We start from the raw sequence: 14,178 nt of genomic DNA on the forward strand, positions 1-14,178 counted from the left end.
CCCTCCAGGCGGCACAGGACATCTCCTTATGGCTCCACAAACATCACACAACCTCAGGGTTGGGAGGGACTTCTAGGTTTGCTCCAATTACCCATTCCGTGTCTCCATCCCCCTACAACACCCTTGCTTGATGGTCACCCATCTCTGATCGCTTCCACCGCTTAAGGTCCATCAGAACAAGCCTAAGTCCTTTTCTTCTGTGAGCCCTGCATATACTTCGGCTGGCTCTCATGCTTTTCCTTTCCCTCCCAAGCCTCCTTTCACTGCCACGTGAGTTGTAGGTTAGCTGCATGTGCTGCTGAGGAGCTCGAGAGGTGCCAAAGGAGCTCGTCAGGTGCCTCACTGGACAATACGGATGGCTTTGGACTAGCAGTCAGTCACATTCTCTAAGGTAGGGAACCAAAGGTGCCACTCGTTGCAAGAGGCAATCATCCCAGAAAGCCAAGGAGATAACCCAAGAGTGGGAGAGGACATTGTTCTGGAACCTACATCTGTGATTAGTGTAGCAAAGTATTTTTTGAGTCCAATGTTGGATGCTTTTTCCTAGCCTCAAGGAAGCTACTCCTGCATGTTTTAGCTTTTTAGGAGAAGGGTCGTAAAAATAAGAGAGCCAGTATAGCCTTTAGGAACCTAATAATTACAAAACACTGGCAGGAACAGAACCATCTCCCACCATAATCAAAGTAAAATACTTGCAAAGTGGTACCGAGAGGAACACCCAGGAAGAGGGGCGTCTCTATTGCGGGCCCAGGCAACTGTGAAATTCCGTCATGGCCACTCCTTTCAGAGGATTATTGTGGTTCCTGGGAATCAAGGGCATATGGGGTATTGGGAGTCCAGTAACTTTATAGGGTGTAGGTAACATCACTGTTGTCTTCTCTAAAACTCATGTAACTTAGAGAAGCAGATCATTCAGGAACTCACGTTTTCCTAGATTTTACTGTCTCTTAGTACATAGGTTCTACATGCTTGTTGAAAACAATCCAAACCTTCATTGTTCCTTCTCTTCCAAAGTTGCTATGGCCTGGAAGAGAGTTCCCACTACACCTTCTCAGTTCCACACCCTAAGATGCTTTGTAGGGTAGATGTGAGTACGGGAAGAAAGTCTTTCCCGGACACCTAGAACATCACCCTTCCTCTCCTGCAAGTAACCCCCTTCCCTACTTTCCAAGCACTGCTCAAAACTCATCTCCTTTTATGACTAGTTCTACCAGTGTTTAGTCACTCTGGCAGTTGAATTTTAGATCATGTAAGCCTACTCGTCTTTGCTTCTGTGACCAGCAACCAACACCAGTAGTCCAGGTGCTTGTAACATATGAAAGTAAACCAAACAAATGATGGGATTCATCCTTGCTACTGAAGTAAGACTTCCTGTTATATTTCAACACCCAGTACAAAGAGGTTCCCAGCCCCTGCCTTTTACAAGAACTATCATATAATTAGCTTAAGTTTTTTCGTGTCTTATTCTGGGCAACGGTATAGCAATGTTTTTAACAGCAGTGCCAGTTGTTGTGAGTTTTTGCATCTGTTAACTCATTTATTTCTCATGACCCATCAGTTTGTAGATGAAACCAAGGCATACAAAGGTTAAACGCTCTGCCCAGTGGCATACAGTGAGTAATCCATGTGGAGCTGAAAGTCACACCTGCACATGGATACTAGGGACCCATCAGCTCACTCCTTCAGGAAAGGTTGGTGCACATATTATGCTATAGCGTTATTTCAGGCACTAGGATGTAAATGAGCAAGACAAAGCTCTTGTCCTCTTGGAGTTCACATTCCAGAGAAACTATAGATAAAAAATAAATAACATAAAGCAAGCAATGGGATAAGAGTAGTGACATGCTACATGAGACAGGATGGTCAAGGAAAGTCTTCTCTAAGGGGGTGGTGTTTGAGCAAAGACTTGAAGTGCGGGAGCGAACCACATAGATACCTGGGGCCTATGCACCCCAGGGGGAGGAGTGTCAGTCAGCACGAAGGCTGAGGTGGCAGTGGACTTGGCATGTTTATGGGAGGACAAGGAGGCTGATGAGGTGGCAGTGACAAGGCAGAGGGAGGGTGGCTGTACTTGACTTTCAGCGGCATTCATGGAGCCCCCCCCCCGCCCCGCCCCTTTGCATATCTTCCATATCTCTGCAGCTGGAGCAAGACACACCCTCTCTTTATTTCCAGAAGGTTCTTCTCCTCCAATATATGGTTAGAAGCTTGTGGATGCAGGACCAACCTTCTGCTACCATTATGAGGTCTCAAGAGTGACACCTCATCTGGCAATCTATGCTGCCCCTCAATTTCTTTTGCCCTATAAACTGCCAGTCCTTGAGCTTGTCTTGGGGGCTATAATTGTTGCTCTCTGCTTTAGGAAGCTAAAGCACTCTTCTTCCGCATGCTACTGCCCTTGTCCGTGACAGACGTCGTGGGAGAACCTGAGTCAAGAGTGCAGTGGGAGGTAGACGTCCATGCTGTGCCCTGCCTCCAGCCCTGCTCTCCTTCCAGACAGGGGGTCTACTGCCTTTAACTCGCACCTTGCTTGTACTGGCATGGCCTTGAGACTCATTCTATCTGATGAATTGTGAGCAGGAACGACGTGTGTGACTTCTGGACCACATTTTAACTATCCATGCAAGCTCCTCCAGTGTTCTCCTCCCTTGCCTCACTATCCTAGGAATTTAGTCTTAGGTGATGGGGGTAAGGGATGCCAATGGCTGCTCAGAGGACTGTTACCCAGGAAAGTTGCCTGGACCTGCAGCAGGCTTGCCTTGAGCAGGAAAAACACCTCTTTTCATGTCTAAGGCATTGAGATTTTGGTTGTGTTTCTACAGCATAACCCTAGCCTAACCTGACTAATGGGAGGAGTTGCGTTCCCTGCAAATCAACAACACAGTCTCTTAGCCTCGCAGGCACAACTACGTTAGGGGTTCATGATCTTTGAGGATACACAGTGGGCATGCAGTCTAACAGTGGTAAAAACTGCAGGCTCTGGGGTCATAGAGCTTGGGCCTGAATCCCACTTAACCTCAGAGATATAAACTCAGACACATTACTTAAAACTTTCTAGGCTTTGATTTACCTGTAAGTGGCAATAAAAGAAAAAATGTTACCTCACGTAATTGTTAGGTAGAATGAGTTAATATTAACATATGCAAAATACTTAGGATAGCCTGGTACATGATAATTGATCAATAAATTTTTAATGATATTAGCTACTATCAGTGCAATTTCTATGCTCTTTTCTCTGGAAATGCATTTTGCTTTAACTGATCTCGAACCAGGAAAATATGTATGTGTTTAAGAATAATGAGGCCAGAGCCAGTGGCTCATACCTGTAATCCCAGCACTTTGGGAGGCCGAGGCAGGCAGATCACTTGAAGTCAGGAGTTCAAGAACAGCCTGGCCAACATGGCAAAACCCCATCTCTACTAAAAATACAGAAGTTAGCCGGGCGTGGTGGCGCACATCTGTAGTCCCAGCTACTTAGGATGCTGAGGCAGGAGAATCACTTGAACGTGGGAGGCAGAGGTTGCAGTGAGACAAGATAGTGCCACTGCACTCCAGCCTGGGTGACAGAGCAAGACTTTGTCTCAAAAAAACAAAACAAAACTTCATTATTTACCAAGTTTTACTATCCAGAAATGGAGAGCCAGTCAAATCCATCTCTCTTTAGCAACTGTTTTGTAAAATACCAGGCCTACTTTCCCCCATTACTTCTTTTGCAGAAATTCACCATGTTGCTTCTACTCCTGCCATCTCGTGTATTGAATGAGCCTACGAGTAACTAGGGCAATACAAGAAAGCGATACCTGCAGAAGGCACCACCCACTAGCAGAGAAGGTGAAGCTCACAGAGATTCCTGGACCACTTCCCTGAACTGGAAAGTTGACAGATGCAATAGATAACCTAGCGCTAGACATGGTTCTGAAGTGTAGACACAGTTCAGTCGTCATAATCGGTGCTATCTGGATAACGGTTTCCACTGAATAATCACAGAAGATTTTTTGGTTGTTATTCAGACTTCATGGTAAGCAAGGACCTTCTCCACTACTACATCACGCTATAGGATTCCCTGTGAAGTCCCATTTTAACTGCCGGGCTCTCTTCCTGCAAGATCCAACCATGGGAGAACTTTCTGTTTTTCAGAAAGGTTGACCCTTAATAAATTCTTAATGATACAATAGAAAGTGGTTAAATACTTAATGATACAAGCATAATATAGCCCTCTTTCCTTTTACTGCTGCATGGTCTTGCACTATTTCCAAGTAGAAGTTCTGGGTAACTTTTATTTGGCACTTGCTCTCCTGCTGAGCCCTGTACAAACATCTATTATCTAATTGAATCCTCACAGCAACCCTTCATAGGTACTATCATTCCCACTTTAGAGGTCAGGAAGTCATGGCTTCATCAGAGTTTTAGAAATAATTTTAGAGGGTTTAGTGGGTCAGTAGAGGTTTTAGAGTTAGTAGCAGTCCAGATTCAACCAGCCAACTCTAAAGTATGCTTTGAGTCAGTGTGTGCAGGTGTGACTTTCAGCTCCACATGGATTACACACTGTATGCCACTGGGCAGAGCGTTGAACCTTTGGTTGAGCCTTGGTTTCATCTACAAACTGATGGGTTATGAGAAATAAATGAGTTAACACATGCAAAAGGCTCACAACTAGCACTATAGTAAGCATAGTTCGTTACTGCTGTTAAAAACATTGCTATACCATTGTCCAGAATTGATAAAATATGAAAAAAGCTAATTATGTGACAATAGTTCTTGTGAAAGTTTTGATGAGAAAAGAAGGAACATCACTTGGTCCTAGCTATTTGTTTTCCATGAGTGCAGTATTTGATTTTTTTTGTTTGTTGTTGTTTCTGAGACAGTTTCCCTCTGTTGCCCAGGCTGAAGTACAGTGGCACAAACTCAGCTCACTGCAGCCTCCGCCTCCTGGGTTCAAGCAACTCTCCTGCCTCAGCCTCCCAAGTAGCTGGGAGTACAGGTGTGCCACCACACCCAGCTAGTTTTTGTATTTTTAGCAGAGACAGGGTTTCACCATGTTGGCCAGGGTGGTCTCGAACTCCTGACCTCAGGTGATCCACACACCTTGGCCTCCCAAAGTGCTGGGATTACAGGCATGAGCCATCACACCCAGCCAGAGTGCAGTATTTGAAAAAGTTAGCTGTCAAAAAGCAAATGTGAATTAGCTACACTTCCCTAACCAGACCAAATGTCTCAGGTTGTCTTAACAATATTATATAAGCATATAATAGGAGGCATTAGAGTATTCTGCCAGCAGTATTTTATCTTTTTAAAGAATGCTGCATTTTCTATAGTTTGTTCAGTTCAATTAGTTCTAATTTTTGCATGCCATTGTTATTGAGTCTGGGGCTTAATATTTATACCAAGGGGAGAGAGAAATTAAGGATACATTTCTGTTACCACCAAAGTGAAGGGGAACCAAAGTGTGAACGGGAAAAGGTGGTAACCTCAATGAACGAGAGATGGCTCCCTCTGCAAGCACATTAAATGCGCTGCCTAGATCTGTATTTCTCAGCCATCTGCACCAGGATTGCATGAGTGGGTACCAAAACTAGATTCTAAGTCCAATCCCAGTCGCACTGGATCAGACCATCTGGTGGTTGCTCAAGAATCTTAACTAGCTCTCCAGGTGTTCTAAATGGATTCTGAAGTTTGAGAAATACTTGCCGAGTTTAAAACATAACTAGTGGCTGAGAAATCTAGGATGCTTTTCAAAAATTTTTTAGAGAATTAAGAACACGAATTGCAAATGACTCAGTGACAGCTGAAGCTGTTTTGTCTGCAAGATATTCTGGTTTCTTAATTGTGGATGCTCAAACTGTCTTCTAGCCTAGCATTCTCCTACGGGGAGAAACACTCTGCAGTTATTAACAGGAGAAATGCCATTGCGTCTAATCACATCGCTTTCTCGCAGACTGTCAAATGAAGGGTGAACTCTTATAGCTTTGGTTTCATTCTCCCTTCTGAGCATCTTATACACTAACATCTCCTTCCTAAGACTCAGCTATCCAAGTCCTTTGCTAGGAGAAAACAAGAGCCTCAGAGTAACAAAAAATAGACAACACAAAGTCCACACGATTCAGGATAACCTTTCAGGACTCCAGTTCAGAACTACTTTTGCTCCCCACATTAGAATTACAAAGATAAAAAGGAAGAGGAGGGTTTATAGGTAGTTCCTAGACAGTAACAAAAAGTGACAGCAGCAAAGACATATGAAACTGAAAAAAAGGGGTACGAAAACATAAGAACTGGCATTAAACCACTTGGTATAAACGCAAATCTTTTATCTCAGTGTGCCCCCGAGGATATCCCTAAGTTATGCGTGGTGCAGTAATCTATTGATACACGTGATGAAACTACACTGGCCACAAAATTTGTGGTTGGAAATATATTCTGGAAGTATTTTGATTAAAGTGTCTAAAATAAAATTACAGCTTATACTTTTTCAGAGGTACACTGTCAACTGTATGAAAAACATGACCAACTAAAACGTCTTATTTCTGGTGTTTCCAGATGCCCAAGGTTTTACTGGATGGGGAGTCAGTGTTACTTTAAAATGTGCCTCTTCCTGTACAACCACAAATGACTAAAATCTCAACCACCACGAATATACGTGTTACTGATTCCTCAGTGATACACATTTTAAGAGGTAGGTGCCATATTTTTGTCAGTATAAAATAAGTTTGGTGATGAACTAGTTGGCATGGAAAGCAGAGTCCTGAAAACTGTGAAGACCCAGTGGAGCTGCGGCTGCATCTTTTCTTTCACCCCATCTGAGCAGTTTCCATGGGAACACTTATTCAGGTCTGAGGACGCTTACTGAAGCAGATGCTGTATCTTTGCTGAGGTCTGGAGTGTGGTATGCAGGCACAGAAAAGACGGTTGGCTTACTAGGGCCATCTGGAATAAACAGGCAACTCTTCCTATTGCTGGCAAGAAAAAAAATAGGCCTCTAACACCTTAAAATGAAGAATGATTTGCAATTTGACTCTCAATAGGAAAACCAATATTCAACAGCTGAATATTGAGGGTCCTCCCCGCCTCACCTTTAAGTCCTGGTTGATACTGAAGTATTTGTTTTGAGAACTGTGGCAGCAGAAGAAACTCTGGAGCCCTGCTGGGCAGCTGGGTCACTTGCAGTACTCGGTTCACATCTAGAGCCACTGTCTCAATGACACTTGATCTGGGTTTGCTGCGAGCCAGCTCACCACAGGTGGCCTCATCTGGGGCATGATTCTTTTATGGTCATTTCACCCTTAAGAGAGAGAAAACAGGATGTCCAAGATGTTTCCTGGGAATCTGTAAAGATATGGTTTTATTCAGAACCCCCTTTGAAGGATCCTGAGATAAGCTGATTCAGTTTCCTGAGAAGTGCACACTCGGGAACCAGGCTGCAAGAGTGGAGCGTGGACTCCTTCAGGAGCAGGAAGCAGCAAGTCAGCCCAGACTCTCCAGGATGGATCAAGAGGCCTCCACCGCTCTACAGGGAACAGTGTTTGACTTGGGGGAAACGTGGCCAGGCAGCAAAAGATGGTAAATAGATAACGACAGGAGACACTTAACCCCGTTCCTCATATAACGTACCACTGGGCATAATAGGATGTGTCATAAAAATGTGTGTCCTTTGGTCCCAATTCCCCAAATCAATCACCCCCACTATTTCATTATAATTCATATTAGGTCAAAAAGGAAACACATACACAAAGCAGTCTGTTTTAACCTGAAATAATTCTGTTGATATTTGAATCACTTTCAGTGGGACATTTGCTTTAAACCACAAGATATCTCCATCTCCAGGTACAAAAATCCCTTCCTCCCTCCCCTGCCACCCCCCACCCCACCCCGCAACCAAAGAAACAAACAAAACCCAAACCCACAACTCAGCTTCAAATAAGTTTGCAAGAAATGAGACTCTAAATATTTACATATGGGGCAAGAAATAAATCACAAAACTATTTACAAAAATACACAAGCTTATATGCATTAACAATTTACACCAGTTCACAAAAATATTAAGACATAAAAAAACACTATATAAATTAAAATTAAAAACTCAAAAGTATGATCTAAGACTTCCTAGGATGCTTCTCTCATGCAGGTCATGGTTGAAAAATCAGGTTTTGCTATCTCAGAATCTAAACTGTAAAACCATTTTTATTCTTTGAACATTAACAGTACTAATCAGATAAGGAAAAAAGACCCTCTGTGCACACTGACATTATCTTGCACACGTTATAATACACCATTCCTGACATTTCTGTAACACACAGTGCTGAAAATCACATGCCTCTAACCATGGGGAAGAAGTAACTCTCTGACATACTTTTGCTTTCATTATTACTTTCTGACGCATTCTGCTCAAGCAATACTTTGCCAACATCCTAAATGGGTGACTGACACGGCTGAAAACAGAGAAATGGACTTTGCAGGCTCCTTCTTTAACTAAAGGGGCAAATTTCAAATTTACATCGTTTGCATCTATTACTGCTCCAAATGTGGTAACCTACTCCTCTGTCCCCACTCACGTTAGTTAACAGTCCCTCCTCTCTACAGAATTAGTCCTAGAATTTTTCAACCTGACCCTAAATTTTAAAAAATGCTTTGCCATTGTAAGAAATGTGCAGGCCCTAGTCGTGGGACCATCCCAGGGACTTGCATGTTTGAAAGGAAATTGAATATAGTAAGAAATAAGGCTCCGATGACATTTATTAAGAAGAACATGGCACCTCTGGGATTGTTAGCAAAATTTTTAGCCAGACTTCCAGGGAATATTTATTTCAATCAGACCAAACTGTGGAATCAGAATTTTGCCAAAAAGATAAAATCCGGAGGCATGGCTATGAAAATGTCAATAGGATTAAATCACGGGTTTAATGTATAAGGCAGCTCCATTTCCTTGATCATAATGCTCCATGTCAAAATTTGAAAGTAAGAACATTCAGTTACCCCATTTGTGAAGTCACACACAAGGTGGACTGTGCTGAGGTATCCGGCTCACAGTGATTTGCCGTCCGGTTTCCACCCCACAACATTAGAAAGGGAAAGATGCCGGAAAAGTGTTTCAAATAACTGAATCCAAAATTAAGGCTGTTGCTAGCATGCATTAAATGAAGCAACTCTAGATTTGATCTAAAGTTTGTGTTTCACACTTATAACAGTAATTGCAATCATCATTCTGTATTCGAAATATTTACCTGATATTTCTAAACCCATAGGACATTTATTAATTAAGAAATTGTTTTGAGGAATTAACCCTACTATTTATAAAATAGGCTTTAGTTTCAGGACTAAACAATGTGTGTGACAACAAATCCACAAATATTAAAACTGGACCGGAATCCCTGGGTTACTTTCTTTAGGCTCTCAGTTACTTAAAGCCATGTGTATCTCCTGGTCACAGCAGCCCCTCTTCCTAACCTCCATGCTGCTGGTGAGAACTTACAGGGCTGGTGTGGTCTCCAAGGGGCAATGGGTTGCCTACTTAACAAAAGTATGATTAAGGTAAAAAAAAATTAGTGCCACATATTCACCAAAGGTCAAACTCCTGTATGTAGCACCCAGGGTGTTTTTGTGCCAAAGGGAAGTATCCTATCAGGTTTCCTAGCACTTTGACTGTAAAACAGTCGGGTCTGCACTTTTAATGTAGAGGCCTCAATTTCCACAGACCTTTTCACATATGGGTGTTTCAAGGTTTCTACTAGTTTTTACTGCATCCCTCCATTGAATTCTAAGGGAACAAAAGAAAACCTTACAGAATATTTCCACATATCAATGTGTTGTTCTTAAAACATTTTATTTTTTTCTAAATATAAACCCTTAAAATGCACATTATTTTTTAAAATAAAAACTGGCATGAATCCTAATCTTTATACAATTTCACAGCAATAATAGCAGCATGATTTTAGCCTCTTAAAAGATTTCCTCCTTTGCTCTAAATAAAAATTAATTTCAAGTTCTAATAGCCAGAGCAGCAACCATCCAATAAATGGAATGCAATTCTCCTAGTGTCTTCTACAGACCGAGCATTTAAAATACGTAAATGTATAAAACTTGAGTATTATTGAGAGTTATGGAATGAAATGACAATCTAAACTCGTTTTGTAAACATAGGACTGCCTTGCTAGTCTGATGTATTTTGGGGGTGGAGGGAGCTAAGAACATAGAATGGAGTTGGGCTAGAGAGTTCCTACTCTGATAAGGAATGCAACTTTCAAAAGTCGTGGGTGTTAAACATGTTTTACATGTCTCCAGAGTTATAAAGAGCTATACCTGAAATGCTGGTGCAGATGGTAATTACAAGACTGTGATCACACAAGTATAGAGTAAGCAAACAACAGCAATGCCTTAGGACAGCAATAACTGCCCAGAACTCCACTGGTGAAATGGGGCTGTGAACTAAGCGGTTATTGCAGGAACTTGCAGTCTAATAATAGACAATGCGTAGCTACTTAAATTCCCAGGGACCTTGTACTCTGGTTTAGCAACAGAAACAAACATGGAAATTTATATTCATAATAAATTATGTGTGTCTATCCAGTCAAACCATGCTGGGCTTTTTTTTTTTTTTTTAATGAAAGAAAGTTGATAATTTAGGAAAACCAATGGTATAACATGTTTTACTCAAATTACAACTCACCAAATCTTATTGAGGGGTGGGGTAAGAAGAAAACCTGAAGGCAGGCAATGCATTAAAAGCATCAATAGAGTTTTCTGGTGCTAACAAAGTTCACTGACAATAAGAACTTTACTTTCTTCCACCTAAAGAAGTTTCCTTAAATAGTAACTTTTAAAAATCCCTTCTGTCATGATATGAGCCCGTTCACTGAACTGTGAGGAACAAGGATGAAAAATAAGAATAGAAAGAGTATGGTTCAGCCTGAGTCTAAGTGGTCTGGTGTTTTATGATGACTCTACCAAATGTTTAAAGTCTTAATTTCTTATTTTTAATTATAATGTTGCTAACTGTCTGACTGATCTTGAAGGATCAGGGATTTTTCCACGACTCTAACTGAACACAAGATCCTTCTCAGACGGGGAGAATGAAGTGACAACAGTGTGTCAATCTGCGCAAGTTGTGCAGCTACTGAAGGAGAAGCAGGAACACAACGGGGAATGCAGACGCCTACCAGGAAATCGATGTGAACTGCTCTCAATTATGCAGCAAATACTAAGAAGAAAGGACAATGCTGAATTCAAATTCAGTTAAAGGCAGTCCTCAGGCTCTTTCAAGCTAGCCCTAGATGGCAAGTGTGTCCTGAGACAGGTTTCTCTACTGGGTTTCAGCACGGGGCTTTACCATCCTTCAGATCTTTTCTAAAGACAAAAATGACAAAGTCTATAGATGGAAGAGGGGGTAATGAAGCAGGGAAGGGGAAAAAGATACGATTTGTTTACTTTTATTATCTTTTTTTAAATGTGGTCAGGGGTTTTATAGTATTTTTTGTTTTTTTAATCTTTTTGGTTATTGAAAAAAAATAGAACAGTCCACTGTCCAGCAGAGGCTGCTTCAACTCTATTGCTCCCAGGGCTCATTCTGCATGGATCTGTGTTTCAGGATGCTGCAAGGACAACTCTGCGGGCAGGAAGGCCCCTTGACCCAAAGCTGTAGCGTAGGTCCTGCTCTGTGGATGGGGAAAGCCAGGGGGCACATATGTCCCCATGCTGCCCCCTCCAAAGACTCCTCGCTGGTGCTGAGGCAGGGAGTGGTAATCTTCCAGGTTATCATACTGGGACACAACAGTCACACTGCTCTGGCGCTTGCCGTGTGGTTGGTATTGGTACAGCACACTGGGGTCCCTCTCCACGTTCTGGGTATGATGGAGTTTGAGGCTATGACTCCTCTCTGGTTTAGGGGGTGGGACCATTGACTGAGTGAGGTGTTCTTCCTCCTTGTAGCAGTCTCTGGAGTGTTTCTCTGGGGCAGAAGGCTGCCTAACCCAGGGTCGCTCCATCTCTTTTGAGAGCCTTACCTCTTTGTGGTTCAGTCTTAAAGATTCTTGCCCGGATGCAGCATATTTTACTCCAGAGTTATGGTAGCTGACTGGCTCAGAAGTGTCTGGAATCCCCTTGGACCCATAATCTAACTGGCCAGCTCCCTGGGGATAAGGGGGCCCATTCTTTGACTCACAGAACTGCCTATGGCTTGCTTCCTGGTGTGCCCTGTGCTCAGGGAGACTGCAGCCCATGTCAGGAAGCTTCCTGCTCCTCAGGCTGCTCTGCTTCTGAGGCAGGGATGGCTTCTCTGGCTGCGTGCTACCATGGCCTCCGTGGTGATGGACTCTGTCCATCTCTGCCTCGGGATGCCTCCTATAGAAGCGGTCCTCTCCCTCCGGACTGATGGCCTTGGCTGCATGGCGGCTCTCCTTTCCTTCTGCCACTGAGAGGAGTCCAGTTTTCCCAGGATCTGATTTACTACGCAGATGGATGACATAGATCCCACCCAAGTCGTCCTGCACAGGCGGGGTCATGTTATCATATTGGGACATGACAGGCCCTTTCACCTTCTGCCGAGCACGGCTCTCTCTCCGGATGGACTGCATGCGGTATTTTTCCATGTCCTCAAGATCCCATGAGGTGTAGGTGTGCTTTACATCAGCAGCCGGAGGCATGTTGACTACATTATGGTCGTTGGGAGAGAAATAGCCAGTCACGTTGGCCCGGGGACGTGGAGGCAAACCAGCATAACTGTACAAGTTCTTTCCTTGCAGCCTAGGATTGTAGAAAGCAAAGTCTCGATTGGGAAGGCGGTGAAGGGGTCTCAACTGGACTGTGCCATAGGCATCCACATCACACAGGGCCCCATCTGGACTGTAATAGGAACTAGAAGAACTGGAATATGGGCTATACCTGTAGTGGACCCGGCCATTCTCAAAGTAAGGCTGAAGCTGAGTGACATGATAATCTGAGCGGGCCTGGGAGGACTGATATGGCTTATATTGGTACAGGGGTCTTGGGCAGTAGGCTGGCTCATCATCTGGGGGAACTTCTGTCCGTGAAATGGGAACAGAGCGAATCATGGAAGACGGCGGAGCATGGAGAGACTGCACTCTCCGGATGGTAGGGTATGGCGGAATGTCTTCAGGGTAACAGGTATTCCTAACAGAGGAGCTCAAAGAAGACACATACTCGATCCGGCTGCATGGCTTGGAGTGGTGTCCAGATGCGTTTCTTCCTGGGGCCACATATGTGTTATAACGAAGACCCATGGAGGCTGGTGGCTCTGACCTGGCACCATACACTTGGTGCTGCTCCAATTTATTGTGATGTGGAGGTACACTCTGGGGACGGTACTGGCAGTTTGGAGTCATATTGAAATGCAAACAGTTTTCTGGACCAAAGGGTTCAGTGGTGACATCGGGCCTAGCAAAGGAGGAGTAAACTGTTTTCTGAGAAGCATGCTTAGGTTGTGGGACAGGAAGTGGTAAAGGCAATGCACCATCCACAGAGGCGGATGAAGCAGTGACAAAGGAATGATAATTTGAACTGCTGGTGGCATCTGCACTGCTGGAGTGTATGGCAGCAACCATCTTACTCTCCATCATCCTGGTGGGGGGCAGTGGTGCAGGAAAGCCACAGGGATGTGCAGGGACAGACTCGGCGCGCAGGTGCAGCAGCGGGGCCCGGGCACCATCCCGCACTTTCTCAGGCAGGCCTGGCTGGACAGCTGTAGCCATGGGACACTGAGCAGCAGCAGCACCACCGTCACTGATGAAGGCAGACACAGGGTCATCCATGGCTCGAGGTTCAGGTGGCCTCTCTGGAACTGGAACTACTCCTTGAACCTATTGAAAGATGATAATACTATGGGTCTATTTTTTGTTCCCTCTATGAATCAAGTACTATTAAATTTGTAACTCACAAATTGAGGCTGGTTGGGTAGCAGCTTGAACTTTCCCAAGCCATGTGGTTGCAATGAATCTGTACCCATTGCTAGGAAAAGAAGGCTTGTGCTGCTATTTTGTACAATACCCAGTATTATCTTTGGAGAACTATTCAAAGTTTTCTAATTTATGAGAGGTTTTAAATGCGTGATGAGGTTGCCTATGGCATAATTTTAATATACAAACCAAAAGAGAGGTTTAGTCAAGTAATACTGTAGAGCTTAAAAATACATACCCAGTCTATTGGTCTAGCTCAGTCTCAACACCAAGGACATTT

The 14,178-nt window shown here is 43.6% G+C and overlaps 1 protein-coding gene across 7 annotated transcripts in view; it reads right to left on the reverse strand.

Moving 5' to 3' along the window:
- Positions 1–7,730: 7,730 nt before the first annotated feature.
- ARHGAP32 (Rho GTPase activating protein 32) overlaps positions 7,731–14,178 on the reverse strand; it is a 317,966-nt gene continuing 311,518 nt past the window's right edge. For all 7 annotated transcript variants that reach the window (XM_063671615.1, XM_054438141.2, XM_054438140.2 and 4 more), the window contains one exon: positions 7,731–13,802. In XM_063671615.1, the coding sequence (XP_063527685.1) occupies positions 11,550–13,802 (2,253 nt within the window). In that variant the 3' untranslated portion in view covers positions 7,731–11,549. The remainder of the gene's footprint in view (positions 13,803–14,178) is intronic.

The sequence above is a fragment of the Pongo pygmaeus genome, chromosome 9 (assembly GCF_028885625.2).
Source record: "Pongo pygmaeus isolate AG05252 chromosome 9, NHGRI_mPonPyg2-v2.0_pri, whole genome shotgun sequence".
Lineage (NCBI taxonomy): Eukaryota > Metazoa > Chordata > Mammalia > Primates > Hominidae > Pongo > Pongo pygmaeus.